The following is a 24,065-nucleotide window of genomic DNA, read 5'->3' on the forward strand; positions in this document are numbered from 1 at the left end:
TTTAAGTATCATCTTCATTTAAAACTGCATACAATGTGACCAGATTAAAGTATGGCAGATTACTTTAGAGAACATCTGGTTACCCCATCCCACCTATCTAAAGATAAATAGCAGGACATGTGACAATTAACCTTGTTGGCAATGCCACAACTTTGGCTAACTTCTCCATGTTATTTATGTATGGGAGAAAAAAACGTAACATGATGCCAGCATGCTCTTTTGGTGTTGGGTCTATCAGTGGGCTGTGGTTGGTTGAAGAGAGTAACTGGACTTGAAGATTCTTGAAAACGTTTCGCCTCTCATCCTAAAGGCATCTTCAGTTCTGTCTGACTAAAGGGAGTATCCAGTATTTATCCTCTCATGGATCATCATAGAATCAGAATGCTGCATTGTAGGTGGCTGATAAAAGATGTCATAGACACCCACCTCTGTTCAATGATGGTCGTTCCAGGTTGACAAAAATGAACGATCCTCTCTGGCTAAGATGTCTGTCAGTTTTCTGGAAGTCCTCTCATACTCCCGCACCAGTCGAAGGGATCTCATCCCAAATAGTCCATGGGCCAGAGCAGAAGTCGGTACCACCAAAGGTGGCAAAATCTACCAATGATTTTTGTAATCCTCTATGTCTGAGGGATGTGTTTTGGTATGATAACAAAGCTACCACTTGGAAAAGGTTGTATTTTTACAAGCTTTTATACCCACACCCAGTACAGTTCGCCATACATGCCCATGTGTAGTTATAGGTGTATGCAAGTGTGTGGGACGATGGGATATGGCTTAATCTAGGTTATATCATATGTACACACCATAGGCATTTAGAAAATATAAGGATTAGATGGATAATTTGGCTTTCTATGAATTGCATAGGCCAAAATGTATCAGTCCTACACTTTTTCGCCTATATAATATAGTATTAGATTGAGGCAAAAGACTGAAGGAGGGTGGGTCAAATCCAAACTCTTGCTATTTCACATCTATAGAGTATAGGCTTTCAGAATATATTCTGGGTTAGATGGCTAAATACACATAACATAGCTATTTTAGACCCATAAATAATAGTTGTCCATTGAAAACCAATGCATTTCAATGTAATGCAACATGCATTACAGAACTAATATATAGTGGAATGGAGGAAGGTGGAGATGTCTCAATGCACATTATATCACATCTAAATATACCCTTTTATAAAATATATACTTTACTCTAATTAACGATACCAGAACTGTAATATTCGGACATTAAATGATATTAAAAAGACAACACATGCAGATTCTGCATAACTGTATTAAATTCAATTTTTCCAATTTGCCTGGAGATTTTTGTCTGAACATTTTACAGTACAACCATAAACTGACAACTTTAGAATGTTAGTGTGTGTTGGTGTTTGCTGAGCCAGTGCCTGGAGCAGAAGCTGTCTAATTAGGCTACAGAACAACAATGGCTGTTGTAACGTCACCAGATTACACCATGATACTTTTTACAAATGGGACATGAGGTGAGTCCTGTTTAATTTGATTTGTGTTATGACTCAGATGTGTGAGAATGAGTAAGGACATGATCAATGACTAGGCTACTTGTGACTGCTTTTGTGAAAGACTAGATATAATAACCCAAACAGTCAAAGTAAGTTAGTAATGTTAACATTACTATTAAGTAATAATCTCTGCTGTAAACCATACTGATCTAAGCTGTAGACTTCCCCAATTTGTGTGTGAACAAAATAAATATAAATATACAGAGAAAATAACACAGAATTGTAGCCTACTTTACAGTTATACATGTTAGAGAGCGGTTTCAGTTGGTAACTGAATTTATTGGAATCTGGAATGTTGAGTGCAGAGGGTAACTGATTTCTTGTATGGAAGCTTGAGTGTCAGAACACTGATGCACACTCAAGCCACAGCCTCTCTCTCTGTCACTCTCTCACACACACACACACACACACACACACTAGGAAACAGGCCTCATTTTAGCACATCAGTCATGACATATCTCTGTTCCTTTCAGATTATTGTACATCACAGAATAGAGAAGCATGGCAGAAGGAAGTACTGGTAGAAGTGGTATTCAGGGGGAGTGTTTAATACATTGTTCAGATGATGATTCAAACCTTGTGGCGCCTATAAACATAGAGTCATGGAACACACTACTGAGAGCAGCTGAAATCGGAGCCTATCGCCCCATCCTTGATCTTGCCAAAGATCTCCCTGAGGGTAGAATACCATCCATATTGTACCACAGAAAATGCCGGAGTATCTTTACTATGAAGAAATGACGAAGGTACAAATACAAACCACGAACTAGAATTCACAATTTTGCTATATTTATTATATAAAACAGTAATTGTCAAAATGTTACTTATTTTACAGGAATGCTGATGGTAGACTGGATGCAGGGACTGCCAGCCCCTTGGCTGTCCTGGAACTTTTGGCCTGCCAATGTGTACGGACCTGCAAACTTCCTGACTGTTCCTGTCTTTCAAACAAACTAAAATGCACAGAATTGTGTAGGTTACAAACTTGCAGCAATCAGGTGGAAGAAGTGGAGGAGGAGGAGGAGGAGAACATACATGGCAGTCTGGAATATGATGATAGTGACGAAGACTAAGGCTACATCCACATGACAACGGCAACGAGATGTTATTTAAAAATATATCGCGTCCAAATGGGCAACAATCAGTAAAATATCAGGTCCATATGGCAACGCAACGCTTGCTGAAAACGATGCAATACACATGCCACACCTCTAGGGGCGCTGTAAGACGGTCCCTTCGGAGACACCAGAACAATAGAAGTAGTAAGGACGCATGTGCATAAATTATTATGCGTGAGACTTCATATTAGCCACAAAGTCAGGAAAATCTGTTTGTAAAATTACATTATAATGACCAAATACAATGAAAAGTATTTTTCCAGTCTCACCTGTGAAAGGTAATCCCATGTGATCTCGTTTGGACAGCAAACCTGTTGGTAAAGTTAAACGCAGCTAATCTTTATTCTCCGCTTTGACCTCTCCAAAATGGCGGCGAGGATGACACATGATTCTACGCGGAAGGCGGCGTCTTTAATGGTCCGGAATAAATTAAATGATACACGTTGATGGATTAATTTGCTGTTTCTCACCTGTGAAAGGTAATCCCATATGATCTCGTTTGGACGGTAAACCTGTTGGTACAGTTAAACGCAGCTAATCTTTATTCTCCGCTTTGACCTCTCCAATATGGCGGCGAGGATGACGTATAATTCTACGCGGAAGGCAGCGTCTTTAATGGTCCGAAATAAATTGGATTAATTTGCTCCTCTACGCCCTTTTTGAGGAATGTATTGTTGGACTTAAATCAACATCTGACGAAGTGAGATCGCTCCTTTTTTCCCCTATTTTTGCTGGCGGGATTGCACCATTACACAATAAATATTCACAGTGAAAATATTTTGTAAGCGCGTTTCATGAACCAAGTTATAGGATTTGTTGACAACTCGCATCGCAATGAGAAGATCATTGGCACTACTGGTGTTAAGAATCAGACCATTTCATAAATGAATATTTTGCTGTAGAGCTGCAGTGTTTGTACAATTGCATGTTTTTGCTTCACTATTAATGTCACTATTCTGCTTCTTGCATTACTACTGTGAACGAACACTGAACATAAAAATAATAATAATATCCAAGCTCGTGTTTCACTCTCACTAGTGCTCTGTAAGGCTTTTTCCTGGTGATATTCGTTACACTTCTACCCGGCGTGAAGCACTCACAGTCATGTGGTTGTGACGTCATCGTAAACAAATCCGTTCTACTCATCCAGACGACTTCACAACGGCAACGCTGCCAGATCTTTCCACTCTGGAACCCGTTCTCAAAAAGATTGCGTTTTGGGCACCCAAAACGCCGGTGCCGTGTACGCCAGGCCTAAACGATAAGCAATTGTATCGGAGTCACCTGAATCCGTTGCCGTGTGGACAGGGCCTAAAAAGCTTGCAATGAACAAATAGGTTTGTGAACAGTAGAGGTTTAGTTGCGATTTTACTGTTGTGTGTTATGTTCTGCTGAAATAAAGTGGCACCATTTCCATTCTTTCATTGAAAAGTTATTGTCATTGAATGCTAACTTATGTGAGTGAGATAACACTTGTAATATTCTTCTTTTGCAAATACCCCTCTGATAGACACCTCTTGACCTAGACCTTTTGCCGGAGTCCTTATTAATATGTTCATCAAACATTTGATCACATTCATCTATAAATACCACTGAAGCAAAGTTGAGTCATTTTTGCAGCCAAGGTATTATGGTCACTATGAAAGTCAAATATGCCTATTCGCCATTTAATCTATATATTTTCTGAAAGCCTAGACTCTATAGATGTCAAAAAACATGACTTTGGACTTGATGCATCCTTTTCCATCATTAGTTATATAATGTACTTTGCATTACATTGAAATGCATTGATTTTCAATAGACAGCTATGGGTTTCAGGTCTAAAATAACTGTGTAATGTGTATTAAGCTATCTCAGCCATATATTTTCTAAAGGTTTATATACTATATACTCTGGATGTGATATAATGTGTATTGAGACACCTCCCAACTTCCTACATTCCTCTATACCTTAGTTCTGTAATGTACTTTGCGTTACATTGAAATACATTGATTTTCATTGAAATACATTGGACAGCTAGGAGTTTCTTGCCTAAAATAGCAGTGTAATGTATATTAACCTATCTAACCCATATATTTTCTGAAAGCCCATAATCTCCAGATGTGCTATAGCAATAGTTTGGATTTGACCCACCCTTCTTCAGTCTTCTGTCTCAATCTAACCCTATATTATATTGGTGAAAAAGTGTACGACGGATACATTGTGGCCTCTGAAATTCATGGGAAGCTAAATTATCCATCCAAACTGTATATTTTCTAAATGTCTATGGTGTCTACATGTGATATAACATTGATAAACACATATTCCATCCTCCCACACACTTGCATACACCTATACCTACACATAGGCATGTATTGCGAACTGTACTGGGTATGGTTATAAAAGCCAGTAAAAATATAAGAAAGCTACCACTTAGAGAGGGTTATCATACCAAATAGTGTCCCTCAGGGATGGAGGATTACAAAAATCATTGGTAGATTTTGCCATCTCAGGTGGTACCGATTTTGTGGTACAGGTTTTATCCAGATACTCCCTTTAGTCAGACAGAACTGAGGATGCCTTTAGGATGAGAGGCGAAACGTTTTCAAGAATCTTCAAGCAAGTCCAGTTGCTCTCTTCAACCAACCACAGATTACTATGTACCTGGATGACTGAGATTCGTCACAGATATGTCTATCAGTGGGAGAGCTCAGTCTTCTCTGATCACTCAGGAGTTGGTGTTAAAGCAGTTTTCAGTTTCCTAATGTACTCACAGATTCAAGACCATATTGAGATGCCCAAATTAAAAAAAAAAAAAAAGTCAGTGGTTCACCAAGTACACATACAGGAATTTTATATTTTAATAAAGAAACAGAACTGATTAATACAAAGAGTGTCTCTAGCCCACCCCGTGTATGATCAGTCATTGGACAACACTCACATTAGCAGCTGTCCAATTCCATTAGTGACTAGACACCGCATGGTTCTTTACTCACTATTAGAGCAAGACAATGGCATGGCCATCTTGCCTACCTTTGTAATGTCATATAAGCAAGTTTATTTATATACCACATTTCATACACAAAAGCAATTCAAAGTGCTTTACATAAGTACAATCAAAATTAAGACAAAGAGCATAACATTGACCTCAGATGCCAGCCTACACTATATGGCCAAAAAGTTTGGAGACACCTATATGTGGGTCTTTTCCAAACTGTTGCCACAAAGCTGGAAGCACACAATTGTATTGGATGTCTTTGTATGCTGTAAAATTACAATTTCCCTTCACTGGAACTAAGGGGCACAAACTCTCAACATGAAATGCTCATTCTAGCTGCTCTTATTCTACCAGCAAGGATTACATATTCAATCCCCAGTAGCAAAGGAGACATTTGTTCTTTCCTTAACCTTGACATTTCTAGTTATATGATGTTCTCTCTCTGTAAGGAAAGTAAGAACAGAAAATATTTTTTTACCTGTCACTAAGAACAGAGCCCTCTGCCTCCGGAGGGGCAATTGAAAGCTGGAAGGGTGTGTTGAAATAGTGTTGCTGTTCATCAGACCTGTGCACTACCTCCCCTCCTCGAACAACCAGAAAGCCCGAATCTCCCAAGTTTGCTGTGTGAAGCCGGTGACTTTGTCTGTCCAGCATCACTATACAAGCTGTGCTGCTTCCTGAAAGAGCATAATAAAACTACTTGAAATGTAGCCTGCTTTTGTTTTATGGGGGGGGGGGGGGGGGGGGGAATCTCTGTAATAACAAAATAGCTTGGAAAAGTCTGTGTATATAACATGCAAATGAATATGGTAAAATTAGCCATAACTTGAATCAAAGCAATGTATTTGAATCAAACAGCAGGGTTCCCACTGGCGCTTGTTACACTTGTCATTGACAAACATAATCCACCAGTAACAAAGAGAAAATTATTAGCAGTCATTACAGTGATGAATGTATGTCATCATTATCATATTTCATCTTTTATAGAAATCCCTCCGTTTGCTGAAATCCAATCCCAGTGAAGAGACAGCAGAAAACCAGAGTGTGTAAACAATGAGCATGTGTTTGTGACCAGTAAAAACTGATTATACATAATGACCAAATGAGCGCCAAGCTTTTGACCAGTCACAGTGTGTCTTAATCAGCCTGATGTGGTGGTGTAATTATCTCTGCGTGAACCAAACAATGGCACAGTCAAAGCTGACGAAGTTTTTTGGGCAAACTTCTTCAAGCACTGAAGATGATTTAAGGGCTGAAACAGCCACACCTGGGACCCCTATCATTCCCAAGCACATCAGACAGTGTCAGTAACACAGGGGTTGGTAAAAACCACCAAAATGAAAGTGCTGTCAGCCAGTAAGCAACTGAAGGGCTCTATGTTTTGGGCAGCATGGTATGTTGAGTTCCCGTGGCTAACATAGTGGCGACGTTAGGCCCCAACACTCAGGGCTATAACCCTGGGTATTTTCTTTTCGCCCTCAAAAAAAAAAAAAAAATTAATCAGAAAAAAAAAACCAAACAACCTGACTTGGAGGTCATCTGGGATTTTGAATGTTGTAATATAATAATTTAGCTTAGAATTGGCATCGTTGTGGTCCTAAAGGAGAGATATGTAGGTGAGAAATATTTTTATGAAACTGATTTTTAATTTTACTTGTGATATTTAAGTCAGTTGGCGCATGCATCAGTTTGCTGAGACATTATGGGTGTTAATAATGAGACAGAAATTGAAGTGAATGACAAATTTAAAAAGAGCAGTGCAAAAATCATTAAAGATGTCATAACTTTTGAATGTGTGTGGGTGATATCATCTTATAAAATTACAGGTTGGTGAGGTGATCTATCTTATGCCAATCTCCCTTAAAAAAATAAAAACTTGATTCAGCCCTTGGTCTTTTCAATAGCTTAAAAAGACATTTGGACTATCGTATGATTAAAAACGTGGCGTCATTCTGTGTTCAGTTCGTAAATCGACAGGAAAATAGGATTCCTTCACTGTTAGTTGATCCCAGATTCTTCTTGACTCTGCTCAATTGTAAGTCAAGTTTTCTGTTGAAGTGAAGGGTAAAGGGAGTCCTAATACAGTGGGGCAAAAAAGTATTTAGTCAGCCACCAATTGTGCAAGTTCTCCCACTTAAAAAGATGAGAGGGGCCTGTAATTTTCATCATAGGTACACTTCAACTATGAGAGACAGAATGGGGGGAAAGAATCCAGGAAATCACATTATAGGATTTTTAATGAATTAATTGGTAAATTCCTCGGTAAAATAAGTATTTGGTCACCTACAAACAAGCAAGATTTCTGGCTCTCACAGACCTGTAACAACTTCTTTAAGAGGCTCCTCCGTCCTCCACTCGTTACCTGTATTAATGGCACCTGTTTGAACTCGTTATCAGTATAAAAGACACCTGTCCACAACCTCAAACAGTCACACTCCAAACTCCACTATGGCCAAGACCAAAGAGCTGTCAAAGGACACCAGAAACAAAACTGTAGACCTGCACCAGGCTGGGAAGACTGAATCTGCAATAGGTAAGCAGCTTGGTGTGAAGAAATCAACTGTGGGAGCAATTATTAGAAAATGGAAGAAATATAAGACCACTGATAATCTCCCTCAATCTGGGGCTCCACGCAAGATCTCACCCCGTGGGGTCAAAATGATCACAAGAATGGTGAAAAAATCCCAGAACCGCACGGGGGGACCTAGTGAATGACCTGCAGAGAGCTGGGACCAAAGTAACAAAGGCTACCATCAGTAACACACTACGCCACCAGGGACTTAAATCCTGCAGTGCCAGACATGTCCCCCTGCTTAAGCCAGTACATGTCCAGGCCTGTCTGAAGTTTGCTAGAGAGCATTTGGATGATCCAGAAGAGGATTGGGAGAATGTCATATGGTCAGATGAAACCAAAATAGAACTTTTTGGTAAAAACTCAACTTGTCGTGTTTGGAGAAGAAAGAATGCTGAGTTGCATCCAAAGAACACCATACCTACTGTGAAGCATGGGGGTGGAAACATCATGCTTTGGGACTGTTTTTCTGCAAAGGGACCAGGACGACTGATCTGTGTAAAGGACAGAATGAATGGGGCCATGTATCGTGAGATTTTGAGTGAAAACCTCCTTCCATCAGCAAGGGCTTTGAAGATGAAACGTGGCTGGGTCTTTCAGCATGACAATGATCCTGAACACACTGCCCGGGCAACGAAGGAGTGGCTTCGTAAAAAGCATTTCAAGGTCCTGGAGTGGCCTAGCCAGTCTCCAGATCTCAACCCCATAGAAAATCTTCGGAGGGAGTTGAAAGTCCGTGTTGCCCAGCGACAGCCCCAAAACATCACTGCTCTAGAGGAGATCTGCATGGAGGAATGGGCCAAAATACCAGCAACAGTGTGTGAAAACCTTGTGAAGACTTACAGAAAATGTTTGACCTCTGTCATTGCCAACAAAGGGTATATAACAAAGTATTGAGATGAACTTTTGTTATTGACCAAATACTTATTTTCCACCATAATTTGCAAATAAATTCTTTAAAAATCAGACAAATGTGATTTTCTGGATTTTTTTTTTTACTTTGTCTCTCATAGTTGAGGTATACCCATGATGAAAATTACAGGCCTCTCATCTTAAGTGGGAGAACTTGCGCAATTGGTGACTGACTAAATACTTTTTTTGCCCCACTGTATCTCTTTTGAATAATTCCATGTTAAAATAACCTTAAGTAAGCTCAAACTAAATAGGTTTATTTTTGCTTGATGGTGCACGGGGTGCCCAAAATTAAGTCTCTTTTATTAAAGGCTGGAGTAGAGCCCAAATTTTATATGTAATGGAGAGACGTGTATCTGTACAAATATTTGAATTGTGACAGTTTGGTTGGAATAAATCTGGATTAAGTCCACTTTGATAAGTCAGTAACTCAGAAAAAATACAAAGAAAAAGTGAATACTTTTGGCTTTATTTTTCAAGGAAAAAAGTGGAGAATATTTTTCAGAACTCAGAGGGAACCCTGAAACAGTATTTGTTGAATAGATGTGTTTGGGTGTTTTATCCCATATGCTGGCATGTGAAGAGATCAGAAATAAAAACTCTTGCATGCAAAGTCCATCAGCAAAAAACATCTCTCTAAAGACTTAGGTCGTCACAACTGTACGCAAAGTCAAAAAACATTGCTGTGTGTATATCCATTAAACTAATGATTCACTTTTAAAATAAAAAAACACCCTGTACACAGACACAAAATTTGAATGTTCAGAGTGTATTACACTACATTTTTATTTTATATTTAATGCAAATTTATGCACATTATCTACAACCAGAAAATGCAGTCTAGAACAATTTCAAAAGAAACCTCCCTGTGCACAATTTCTTCTGATGTGACCAATTAGCCTAATTTAAATTAATTTGCCATTACTCAGTAGGTATAAACCTACACACTCACCTAATAGAGGAACTTTGTTCTGAAGGAGCTCGTAATAACTGGTAGTGAGGATTCCCACAGGGTTACTAGGCACAAAGTGGCCTTCCTTGACCAATCTCTCACATGTCCTCATGAGAGTTCCAGAAAACAGAGAAGGATCTACTCCATAATCCCGCCAACCACCAACTCCATCAGCTACACCTACAAGACCAAAACAAACAAACAAACGGGGGGCATTAGAAGACTAATGAGATACCATGGCCTGAAGGTTTGAGAGGCAGCCTTGGGCATCAAGATTTATTGGTTTGATTCCCAGACCAGCAAGAAAAATTGTTGAAAAATTGAGTGAATGAACAGCACCTCCCCCTCCCTCTGTATTATGGCTGAAGTGTCCTTGAGCAAGGCACATAACCTCCAACTGCTCCCTGGGCACTGTTAGCATAGCTGCCCACTGCTCTGGGTATGTGTGTGTGCTCATTGCTCACTTGTGTGTGCATGTATGTGTCCACTGCTTCAGATGGGTTAAATGCAGAGGAATTTTGCTGTACATGTGACAAAAGGGCTTCTTCTTGACTGAAAAGAAAACTTATGACAGGCATTGGTTTCTTCTGCAGTGCAGGACACGATCACTCTTGGAACACAAACAGGATACCTACTTTGGCATGATAAACTTCTAGGACATTCGTCAAGCAAAATACTGGAGTTATTCTTAACCCTCTGGGGTCGAGAGCTTCGCCGACGAAGCTCGGCAGGTTTAGAATGAGTAGGTCGTGCTTTTAGATAAATCTTCTTGCAAGGTTTTAAAATCATACAAGCATGATAAAACATTGACAGAAACTTTATAATTTACACTTTCCTATGTGCCCACTGCCAAATAATATTTTTTAAATTACCTAAATTAGATGAAACATAAAACTTCTTACTTGGTCACACCAGAGTTGGAGCACTGATTGCCCACTTATGCATCATGAAAGACTATTCACATGGTAACAACATAATCACTTTCACTCTTTTGGTTTCAATTGGTTTCTCTTTCACGGTGAAAACGCCCACTAAAAACAGGATAAAATCTTTCAGCCATAGTTGAGGCTACCTGTTTGGAGGTAAAACTTGTTGCGGGATGGCATGCAGATTTTATGCACTTCAGATGATTCAGGACAGCAATTCAATACATGATTCAGGACAATTCAATTCGATCTTGAGAACTGCGACACTGATGAGCAGGGCCCCTTTTTTTTTTTTTTTTAAACTTCGACTTGATCCAGTCAAAGATCAACTCAAGTAAGTGTAAATATTTCTTCCATTTCTTATGAGCATATTGGTTGATATGCATAGTTGTAGTGCATATGCAGGAAAAACGACTGAGCGATTTTTTCAGAGTTAAAAGCATTTTCCTCAAAAATAATTAATTTTGCTCTACTCTGAGTTGGAGTGAAATTACAGAGCAAGTTGCGACGCTTAACTGAGTAAAATAGTAAAAGAGTTAATTTCAAGACACACTGAAGAGTCAAATACCAGATAAATAAAGATGTTATAAAAAGTTGAATGGTGTTGGAATGTGTAAAAAAACATTACCTTACCCATTGTGATGAACCGTTTTGATCACTTGACCTGATGGGATTAAGAGATGGCAGTGGAAGGGGTAAATCACTTCATTGAATGGAATGGAATTTTTACTCTTCTCATTGAATACTCCTCCCACTGCCAACTCTTTATTCCAAAAGACTAGGACAAATTTTGTGATGGCCAGTTAATTGTCCAAATCAATGGAGCAGAATTAAGTTGTGCTTGATACATTCCTAAGACTGAACAGAATCACCTCAAGTGATCAAAACGAGTAAGGTAATTTTTTTTCACACATTCCAACACAGTTCTAAAACTGCTTTTTACATCATCTTCATTTGTTATTTTTTGAAGTTCAATCATGACGTACATACTTATATTGTAGCTGAATTTGTGCTGAATACAAAAAAAAAAAAAGACATTGAAAATACTGCTTAGATTTGCTGAAATTGACATCGGAGCATGCCAAAATCATTAGATTGCCAGAAAATATCCTCAGACCCCAGAGAGTTAATTAACATCACTTAATTGCTGGAACCCTGCAGGCTTTTAGCAAACCCTAAAAATACCTGACCGTATCTAAGGCACTAGCTTACATACTAATCAGCCAGAACAATAAAACCACCTGCCTAATATTGTGTAGGTCCCCCTTATGCCACCAAAACAGCTCTGATCTTTTGATGCATGGACTCCACAAGACCTCTGAAGGTGTGCTGTGGTATCTGGCATCAAGATGTTAGTAGTAACTATTTTAATTCCTGTAAGTTGCAATGTGGGGCCTCCATGGATTGGACTTGTTTGTCCAACCCATCCCACAGATGCGCAGTCAAATTAAGATCTGGGGAATTTGGAGGCCAACCAACACTTTGAATTCTGTCATATTTCTCAAACCATTCTTAAACAATTTTTGAAGTGTGGCAGGGTGCATTATCCTGAGAGGCCAATGCCATTAGGGAATACCATTGCCATGAGAAGGAGTCCTTGGCCTGCAATGGTTAGGTAGGTTGTATGTGTCAAAACAACATCCACATGAATGCCAAGACCCAGGTCTCCCAGCAGAACATTGCTTAGTGCATCACACTGCCTCTGCCAGCTTGCTTTCTTCTCATAGTGCATCCTGGTGCCATCTCTTTTCCAGGTAAATGACGCACACATACCTGGCTATCCAAAAGACATGAAAGAAAACATGATTCATCAGACCAGGCCACCTTCTTCCATTGCGCCATGATCCAGTTTTGATGCCCACATGCCCACTGTAGGGGATTTCAGCAGTGGACAGGGGTCAGCATGGGCAGTCTGACTGGTCTAGGACTATGCAGTCTCATACGCAACAAGCCGTGATGCACTGCATGTTCGGACACCTTTCTATCATAGTCAGTATTAACATTTTCAACAATTTGTGCTACAGCAGCTGTTTCGTGGGATCAGACCACACAGGCTAGCCTTCGCTCCCCACGTGCAACAATAAGCATCAGTTGTCCTTCCTTGGACCACTTTTGTTAGGTACTAACCACTGCATCCCAGGAACACCCCACAAGACCTGCTATTTAGGAGATGCTCTGACAGTCATCTAGCGAAAACAATGTGGCATGGGGCTGAGGGATTAATCAATTTCAAATTGGGATTTGAAAAATTGCAATTCGTAAATCGCAAAGGCTGCTATTTAGGATATGCAGCGCATCTGACCCAGGGTTTAAACTGTCATGTCAATGGTTTTACAAATTCATACTGTCCTCCTTGTGTGACGGTCAAGCTCACCAATCAGACGTGCTGTGCTCCTCATGTACCAGTCATGCTCATGAACCAGAAGTGCTGTGCTCTTCGTGTCCCAAAACAGCTCACCCACGACAAACACGTGAAACCTGGGGCAGAAAACTGCTTCGGCTGAACCCGAGGCAATGCTGGACCATTTATTCCTGAAGAAAAGCAGTTCTCCGGTGGTATGGGAGTATTTCAGGTTTGAGACAATAAACAAGCAGCAAAAGAAGGTATTGTGCAAGGCACATCATGGAACAGTTGTCACATCACAAACCTACGGTATTGACCCATCCCACGTGACGTCACAACAAATGCGGCTGCCATTTTGGACATGAACTACCAGTAGTCTACCACAGCCAACAACGAGGAACGACGGCGAAGCATCGAAAGGAATATAGCCATCAAAGAAAGTTTTTACTTTCAGCAAGACTTCCATCATGCCATTATATTGTTGTGCACCTGGATGTAGTAACCATCAACACACAAGGCAAGATTTATCATTTTATCGGATCCCGACAGATGCTGACCGACGGAGAAGATGGTCTCTAAAATATTGGCAAAATGATGTTTATTGACGGGGGGCGGCACGGTGGTGTAGTGGTTAGCGCTGTCACCTCACAGCAAGAAGGTCCGGGTTCGAGCCCCGTGGCCGGCGAGGGCCTTTCTGTGTGGAGTTTGCATGTTCTCCCCGTGTCTGCGTGGGTTTCCTCCGGGTGCTCCGGTTTCCCCCACAGTCCAAAGACATGCAGGTTAGGTTAACTGGTGACTCTAAATTGATCGTAGGTGTGAATGTGAGTGTGAATGGTTGTCTGTGTCTATTGCCGCTTTTCCACTACCAACGCGACTGAGTTGGGCTGAGCCGTGCTGAGTTGGGTTGAGTCGAGCTGAGTGGGGCTGTTGGAGTTGCATTTCGACTACAACCGCGCTGAACCGTGCTGGCTGGAAGTGGGTGGACACATTGGGTGGAGTTAGCGAAAGTGGGTGGACGTTACGTGATGTCGTTAGGCGGCACAAACAGTGACATCAGTGATCTTTTAAGCGGTAGTCTCACGACCCGGATAGTAAACAATAAACATGGAGTCGTTAGTGTTGCTGGTCTTGGTGCTGTGGCTTGTTGTCACTGACAACGCCAACAGATACTGGCAAGAGCGTATAGATGAGGCGAGTCGCATAAGGCTTCAGAAATTCTCGTAATTCGTAATTATTCTTCTTCCGGGTTCCATTTTGCTATAATGGATTTAATGGTACTCCTTGGGATATTCACAGTTTGGGATTTTTTTTTTTTTTTATAATCCAACCCTGATCTATACTTCTTCACAACTTTGTGTCTGACCTGTTTGGAATGCTCCTTGGTTTTCATGTTGCTTTCTTAGTAGTGTTGCAGAGTCAGGGTCCTTCCAGAACAGGTTGATTTCTACAAACATCACGTGACATTGATTGCATACAGGTGGATCTTTAATTAATTGATTATGTGACTTAGGAAGTGAATTGGGGTGGCACGGTGGTGTAGTGGTTAGCGCTGTTGCCTCACAGCAAGAAGGTCCGGGTTCGAGCCCCGTGGCCGGCAAGGGCCTTTCTGTGCGGAGTTTGCATGTTCTCCCCGTATCCGTGTGGGTTTCCTCTGGGTGCTCCGGTTTCCCCCACAGTCCAAAGACATGCAGGTTAGGTTAACTGGTGACTCTAAATTGACCGTAGGTGTGAATGTGAGTGTGAATGGTTGTCTGTGTCTATGTGTCAGCCCTGTGATGACCTGGTGACTTGTCCAGGGTGTACCCCGCCTTTCGCCCATAGTCAGCTGGGATAGGCTCCAGCTTGCCTGCGACCCTGTAGAACAGGATAAAGTGGCTAGAGATAATGAGATGAGATGTTTATTGACATAGCGATCGTGTGTAACGGGAAGCATTTGCATATCCGAAGTGTTGTGTTTACATCAAAGATAAAATAAACCGATATGACAACGACTGCTGCTGCCGCCAGGTTGGGGACACAAACTAGTAGAAAGGAAGTGTGCCAACAGTGCCAACACACTTCCTTTGTGGTCAATTCTGCTTTAAGGTAAGATGCATTTAATTATTTGTCTGCTGTGTGTTTGGAATCAGTAGCCTGACCGATTCGTTCATGTTTGTGGTGCCATTTGTTTGTTGACGCGTGTTGAAATGGAAGATTGGTTGTTGACATGATTTCCAGTGATGCTTTGGTGCTGCTGTGGATCAGATGTGTTGAGTAGTCTGACTGTTTTTTTTTTTATTGCGTGTGGTATCATTGTTGACGCGAGGTTGTTTTTTGAACATGCCAATGCGGACACGATTTCCCCTGATGAGTTATGACTTCAGACGCGATGCGTGTGTGGAGTCCGCGTGATATGTGCGTAAGATAGGCTTCTCATGTGTTTGGAGAGCCGCGCTCTGAGACAAGCGCAAGCACCCCCCCCCCCCCCCCCAAGGGAAAAAAAAGGGACCCCCCGAAAATATCGGCATAGCTCGAGCACTGGGTTGGAGAAAGTAATGGCAAATAGTGAGTGCACAAACCATAGAAGGTAAACTGTACACAGCGCCAGGGCAGTGTGATGGTATGTCTACTTTTAGATTGTGTTAGCTTATCAGTGAACACACTCGTCACTCGACGAGTTTCACGTCTTTACGACGGATACTTAAATGTGTGTTAGGTATTATTGTTGCAGTCTAAGCAGTCATTGTAGCAGCTAGATGAGCGAGAACCGAAAGGGTCTGTGCCATAAACCGTTATTTCTTCATGTCCAAAATGGCGGTCGCGTTTACAAAGGTCACATGAGTGGGAAGGGTCAATATGAGCACTTGAAAAAGCACCACAGGCAGTTAAGACGGGTGCATGGCTAAAAAGTCAAGTGAAAATAATGATGCTTTAGCCCAGTCTAGTAAACAAACCAACTCTGAAAACTGTTTACTTGCTGCCGAACATATCCCACTCCTTGACAGCCCTACACTCACTGTAACAAGATAAGTAACATTATTCACTTCACCTGTCAGTGCTTTTAATGTCATGGCTGATAGATGTACATCACTGCATAAAGAAGGATTAGTTATGTACCTATTTCACCTTCATATTAACTTTTTTTTTTTTATAAAAAGAAAAAACACTGACCAAGTGGGTCTTGACATACTGGTCCAGTTCAACCACAGACAGTATGGTTCTTTTTGGTTCGGTACATTTACACTCACAGTGCTATTGACTAAACTGATGCATAAAACGGTCGATTTGGCCAACGGAATGTTTAGGGCTACCCGGTCTATGTGACTTTGCATCTTTCTACCATTCTTTTAACTGGTTCACCAGCTCCCTCAAGGCCATATTCACTTCCAGATCTGGGTAGTAATCAGGAAAAATCACTGCTAACCCCTAACACCCAGACCATGACAATATTTCACTTCTTTTCCCTCCAGCAAGCGTTTCAACTCAATGTGTACCAAATCCACCAACTACAAGAATACCTGCTTTCCACATGCAGACTTAGGAGTACTTCATTTCATTCTGTGCAACATTCTACCCTGTGAAATATTTTTTTTCTCCTCAAAATACTGTTGTATGTGCATTTTTTTTAAATTTTGTTGTTTTAGTTATAAGCACATTGAGACCTCAACAACCAAGTTCAATTCCTTATATACGATACACATTTGTGCACTTGGCCAATAAAGCATCATTGTGATTCTATCAAAACATAAGCTAACGCTGGCTAGCTAAATGCTAGCTAGCTACGATTAGTGTCACGTTACGAAAGCACAAATAAAGACTTTATGAGCATTATTATTAATACTTCCACCTTGTGCATAAATAAAATGTTACCCTTTACCATGGAAAAACCTAACAAGCTAATACTACCAAGCCAGGTCCGAGGCGCTATCCTGGTGCGTTCGGTTTTGTTGCCCAGGCAGCCAGTACTTGCTAATAACGTTTTGTAGCTAACTAGCACATATTATGACATTAGACCGAGTTAACATTAATACCCGCAGCAACTTACCTAGAACATCAGCGGATCTGTGTCGTGCAATAAACCAGGCGTCATCACCATAGCACATGCATTTCTTTAAAATACCCTTTCGGAAATCTTTCCCATATCCAAAGCTAGCTGATACGAGTCTGTAATCGCGGCTGTCTGTTTGGGAAAGGCCGCCGATGACAGCCCGGGCTAGCAGTCTACCACAGGAGAGCACGGACAACATCCCCTGAGCTCCAGCCCAAACCGAGCTCTTATGTCCGGGGCTTAGCCCGCTTAATGACAGTTTTACTTACTCTTGAGGACAGCAAAGCGAGCAGCGAGCTGCTAACAGAAAGAAGAACGACTATAATCAAACTTCGCATACACACCCCTGCACTGTAATCCCCCCCCTCTCTCTCACCGATGAGAAAATGAATACTCTTTACATTCATCTGTCCTTCACATTTTGTCCCGAATCTATTTTTTAATCCTCTAAACACTTCCAAATATTACAAAATCTATTCCGCTGTCCAGCTTCAGTCACACAGCTCTTCCGTTCGCCCTGTACCTTTCTAACTAGTTACATAACGCTACAGTTAGCCAGCTAGATAACGCCAGGGAAACTAGTTAGTGTCTTGTGACTGATCTGACGTCACTCTTACGCAGTTCGAATTGCCTTTTCCGTTCTTGGACAGCGCTCGTAACCACAATCCACTTCACACCAAGCGCAAGCTTTAATTAATCGAGTTAGTTTGTTAATTTTTTTTAATGTATTCGGCGTTATGTGTTTTATGTTCATTAATTCAGTTCAATACACGCTGTATTGCACACTGCGACGTTCTGCATTACATTCATTTGTATGAAAAGCTTTACCGGACAGTGTTGCCAGCACTTTTCAGGTGAAAATAGCTAGTGTATGCTCTGAAATTGGCTAGAAGTCGACGTCATATGATGTCATAGGCAGGGGCGGTCTTAACATAGAGGCATAGGTAGGCGGCTGCTTGGGGCCCCCCACCAGTGGTCGTAGTAGGGGGGCCCCCAACCAACTTCAAAAAAGAAAAAGCCCCTTATCATGATTCATGAACACTTCAAAAGTATGGTACATTTTACTAATATTCCTAAGAAATACGTTGAAGTAGTAGTTAAAATGTCCAGTTCATAGTTATCTGTCCCTACACATACACCCCATACTTTCACAATGAAACGGACTAGTCCATAACGCTGCGCAGCGCAGCACGAAAGGTAAACACATAGTGACAGGAGTCTGAACAACGCGAAAATGAAAAGGAGTTACCCAAGCAGATCAAAAAAAAAAAAAAAGCGAAAAGACGCTGAGAAATATGTGACAATGCTGCCTAAGTTGGGAAACTTTTTTACAACTACTGTTAGCAATAGAGACCGCGACAACAACGTCATTCAAAATGTTGAGCATGATGCCGGTACAGCAGCAGCAGCTAGTTGCTGTGAAGTGGCACTAGCTGAGGAGGATAACATCAAGCAAGACCTTGCCACCTTCCATCACCGACAGTGTCAACGTTGACACAAATGAGGTGGAAGAGTTATCCAGTGATGGCCATTTTGACACCGATGATGATGACCATATTGTTAGTTGGTGACAATTTTTTTATTATTATTTTACATTTTCCTACATCTGGCTGTGCACCATGTACGTGTGAAGACCTGTGAGAAGACATCAACAAGTAGGACTCTGTGATGTGGAGAACAATCTCTCTTTTCTTTCTCATAGACTCTCATTCATTTACTCACCCTCTCTGTCTCACACACACACACACACACACACAAAACACTCTCTCTCTCACACACTGTCTCCTTCTCTCTCACTCACTCACTGACACATACATTCACATGGATATGGAAGTTGCTTAGAGCCAAATGCCACCTCATCTCTCCTCAGTCCACACTTCTTACCTCCCCTCACTCACTCACCCACTCACTCACCCACTCTCTCTCTCTCACACACACACACACACACACACACACACACACACACACACACACACACACACACTAACTCACTCACACACACACACAAACACTAACTCACTCACACACACACATACACACAAACACTCACTCACACACTCATTCACTCACTCACACAAACACTAACTCACTCACACATACACACACACACAAACACTCACTCACACACACACACTCTCAGGCTAAGATGCGTGATCATTTCCATATCGAAATGTGTCACTTGTATAGATTAGACTGGAGTTTTAACAGAATAGGAAACAGTATATTATAAATTATTTCCTATAGAAAGAAAGTATATGGAACCACAAACTAATTGGTTATGCATTTACAAAATACTATAATTTCCAACAAGAATACAGACAATAAAAATGGGTTGGTAGTTGGGAACAATGGTGGTCAGTCATTGGGAATACAGGTTTGCATAAGCACAACTCAAATAGTCTTTACACACTAGTGATGAGTCGCATCTCAACTTTCTCTCAACTAGAGCAGTGGGTACAATTATCAACAGTCCATAGTTAGACACCTTTTCAGATTTACCAATAAAAACAATTTTACAAAGGTGAGTTTCAGTTGCAACAGTTATTATTGGTTAATTAATCAACCGGAAGACCCCCCCGCCCTTTGATCTTGTCGTCTGATGACACAGCTCGTTACCTGAGATGGAATTTTTTTTAGCACAATCAGCAATTTGAGGAAAACTCGGACGTTATCATCGCAGGTAAGCATGGTGGAAAGAACACGGACATGTTTTACTTATCAAATTCACTGATATTTCATGACATCCTTGTCGAAACCTACTTTGTTTCTTACTCTTTCATTTGACAGTTGCCATTTTGTATCTAAACGCGTGTTTGAGAAGGTCACATGAGGTGTCGATAATAGTGATCACTTTCACCGGTGTCCACCATTATCGACACCCTGTGGAATTAAGTGACATTTAGAACTGTCACATATCGATCTTTGTGTAACATTGTTGAAGTAGATGAAGTACTTTAGAAAAATAAAAGTGCTGTGATTTATAATTTTTTTCTGATTCATAACAGAATGGAGCGCTTATAGAGTATTTGGAATCCTCTTGCAATAAAAATAATTAGACCAGAATTAAAGTCATAGCATATAAAAAAAATTACATGCTTGAAATATTCAGAGTTTTCTGTTCCATTCAGAAAATATTTTTTTGCAGTTTGTTGTAAATATCTACCACATATTACAATATCAGTAGACATTTTATATTTTTAGATGTAAATTTAAAATCTCAATTAAAAAAACTTATTTGAAAATACTGAAGCTTCACCAATCTGATTCTAATTACAACAAATTAGATCATTGTTTGAATTATTGGTAAATTACAACACTAGAAATTAATACAAACAACAACAAATGTGTTGGGGTTCACCCAGTCGGAAACGGTCAACTTACTTCTCGGGACCCCCGCCCTCGTGTCACCCAGAGCTCTGGGGGGGTTAGTCGCAAAGAAAGACAGGAACCCCAATGTAGTTCACATCTTTATTCGCAAGTTCCCCCAATTGGACAAGAATACAGAGGGTTATTATATACGAGTGTTATCTGTGTGTAAATGACATCACTTGTTTGATATCTATGTGTATGTGTGCATGAATGTGTGTATGTGTGTGTCTATGGGGGTGTGTGAGTGAGTGACATCATTTTGATATCTGTGTCTATGTGTGTGTGTGTGAGAGACATCTTAATTACATCACTGTTCTAATGGAATGTTCAGATGTATGTGTGTGTGTAAATCATAACATAATGACATATTTCTGATGATATGACATGATAGCAAGGTACAAACAGATTTTAAAGGTCATTGCTTACGTACACCCTTCAGGTCAGATATAACATAGGGCAATATGTACTTAAGATGGTGATAGAATTTTTCAACACATATGTTATAAGAAAGTAAACAAAAAATAAGAACATGTCTAGTCTACGAAGTCAGAAATTAATGCCAACAGAAATAGTTTAAAAGATCTAAAAGCTAAAGGATGAAAAGATCATAAATTCTTAACACATGAATGTGTGCTAAGTCAGCAAATTACATCTTGATTTCATCAATATGTAGTAAGACAATCATAAGCAAAATAACAAATAAGAATATGTCTTTGTAGCGCGTATGAAGTGTGGGTGGAGCACAGAGGATGGCAGGACAACGCTTTGAGGCAGAGAAGGCTATTTATTACACAACTTTTCAGTCTAAGTAAGGCCATACACACACACTTCGTCTGGTCCCGGGTTGCGCTCCCTCTGCTCTCTCTCAGCCTCCTTAAATAGGGAGTGGTTACTGGGAAAACACAAACACAGGTTAACTACCGTCAGGTGTAGCGATTCTGCCACTCACCTTCCCTGGCTCCACCCTCCTGTCACAGACCGGCGCTTGACCACGCCCCCGCTGCCACAGTCTTTAACAATCCTAAATTATATTCTGTAATTATAAAACTAACTTAAAACTATAAAACTAACTTAAATCATCGAATGCATCTTAGATCTAACAATTAAATCTAAATCACTGCCATAGTATATGCAATAGTCCAAAATAATAAAGGATCTTAAAAATATAAAGTCTTAACTCTTTGTGCAGCTGTGGTTGTGTGTGATATCAAAGGCCATTGTGAGTGTGTGTGATATCATCGCAGACCCTGTCACCATCTAGACACATCTCTGATCAACAATACACATTTCATATCAAAATAAACAAAATGTTCCCAAACAATGTCCAGCCGAGACATAAGGTCATTTTAACTGAACCAAAATTAATCCTTAATTTTGTCACAAATATAAATTGCTGCCTTCTTGGTCAAGAATAATACTTATATAAACCTAACAAAATGATTAACAGAATGTGATCTATGAAAATACTTAGAAACTGGGTAGAAAGTGGAATAAAAACATTTTCTGACACATGTTAAACATTATCAGTTCATTTGTTTACAAACATTAGAATTACTTCTTCATTTACATAAGCACCAACATCGATATATTTATATAGAAGATATTTTGTACTAAATATAAGTCTATCTAAAACAAATTTTAAATAAACACTACTTTTGTTAACTAAATACCACATACCGATAATTTTTTTTAATATAAATAATCATCTGGATGTTGATAACTGTGGAACAGTGTCAATAACTGTGGACAAAGGTGTTGATACTTGTGGAGCGGTGTTACATGATCTGATATGCTAAGTAATCGGGAATCAACTCTTTTTTTTTCCAGTGGAAGTTTGAGTAATTATTCATACACAATTTACGTATTGAAAGTCTTTTCTACTTTTGCAATGGCCAAAAGATCATTAAGGTGTCAGTAATTGTAGCTGCTGCTCTAGTATATCCAGAGAGCCATTTCAAGCACAGGGCAGTCACTAACGTTTGATCAAAATGTCACTGGATTTCTTCCGAGGCTCATTCTTGAAATAAAGGTTGGCTGGCAGATCAAAATGGTTTGAAAACCGGCTTGGCTTGTATTGGTAAAAATATGATTTATTGCATGTGAAAAGTATTAACACTAAAAAGATCAAGAGCCACAAAATAAAGATTACTACCCTTTTTTTTGCACTGTAAAAAATGATTTGTTGTTTTAACTTAAAGTTAGTACCCGGGCTGCCTTAAAATTTTGAGTTCACTGAAATGAATATAGTAAGTTAACACAACGAGGTGAACAATTTAACTTACTATATGAATTTCAATGAACTCAAAATTTTAAAGTGCATATCACAGATAAATTCAGGAGCAAGATCAATGTAATTCTCCTATTTTAGATTAAACTTCGGTCAAATATCTGTCACATTTTGCATTTTGTGCAATTTTTTTACCTTGCGCAATATCAGAAAAATTCAATTGAAATCAAGCCATTTGAGGCGAATTCGTCCACCTCTGAAAAAACTTGGCACTTGGATTTCCCAGCAAACATTGATTTTCGTGACGTCACATGCGGGATGCCTCCTTCTGAATCCTATGTCAGCGCTGGTTTGTTTATGAGAATACGACCTTAGATCCAAGATGGCAGTGCGTACACACGCAGTGGCTCCTCTCTGTCCCGACAGAACAGTGTTTTCGTGTTTGTGTTTTAAAACAGTGTGTATCCATTCGTCTTTGTCGCGTCCATCAGTCTTAAGGCGCACATACTCCTGTGAGTTTCTGCTCGACATCCGCAGAACTACAGTATATTCACAGATATAAATCCAGCGGACGTGGAAGTGCTATGCGACTATGGTTTGCTCCGGAGGCCTGCTCAACCACCGACCCCCACTCCTGCATCCAGCCCACAGTGGAAGCGCCACAGGCGGAACATGCGGAAGCAGAAGAGGGGCAAGCGCGGAGGTATCCGCTGGTTAAAGTCACCAAACCAGCTACAAAGCAGATATGTGTGTGGCCAGAGGGGTCCTCAGAGGCACTCTAGGACTGTTTTTCCACCACTGACTGGAGCATGTTCAGACAGGCGGCTACCTACAGCAACTCCACAGATCTCCAAGAGTACACGGAGACCGTCACTACCTACATGAGGAAGGGCATGGATGATGTTACGGTCACCAGAACCATCTCCATTCAGGCCAATCAGAAACCATGGCTGACAGGGGAGGTCCACAGGCTCCTGTGGGCTCGGAACACTGCCTTCAGAGCTGGGGACAAGGTGGGCCTGAGGACAGATAGGGCCAACCTGTCACGAGGCATCAGGGTGGCCAAGAGACAGTATTCCAGGTACATTGCTGACTATTTCAATGACA

The 24,065-nt window shown here is 40.5% G+C and overlaps 1 protein-coding gene across 2 annotated transcripts in view; it reads right to left on the bottom strand.

The window, feature by feature from the left end:
• The window catches only part of pptc7a (protein phosphatase targeting COQ7 a), a 36,295-nt gene extending 18,346 nt beyond the window's left edge, over positions 1-17,949 (bottom strand). Inside the window, exons 1-4 of one of the 2 annotated variants that reach the window (XM_060931783.1) lie at positions 17,360-17,431; positions 13,366-13,523; positions 10,066-10,245; positions 6,108-6,306 (exon numbers count right to left, since the gene is read on the bottom strand). In XM_060931783.1, coding sequence (XP_060787766.1) covers positions 6,108-6,306; positions 10,066-10,245; positions 13,366-13,390 — 404 coding nt within the window. In that variant the 5' untranslated portion in view covers positions 13,391-13,523; positions 17,360-17,431. Of the gene's footprint in view, positions 1-6,107; positions 6,307-10,065; positions 10,246-13,365; positions 13,524-17,359 lie in introns of both variants that reach the window. The other variant, XM_060931782.1, reaches the window with a different exon arrangement.
• Between the last annotated feature and the right edge of the window lie 6,116 nt (positions 17,950-24,065).

This window comes from Neoarius graeffei, chromosome 10 (genome assembly GCF_027579695.1).
Source record: "Neoarius graeffei isolate fNeoGra1 chromosome 10, fNeoGra1.pri, whole genome shotgun sequence".
Taxonomy (NCBI): Eukaryota; Metazoa; Chordata; class Actinopteri; order Siluriformes; family Ariidae; genus Neoarius; species Neoarius graeffei.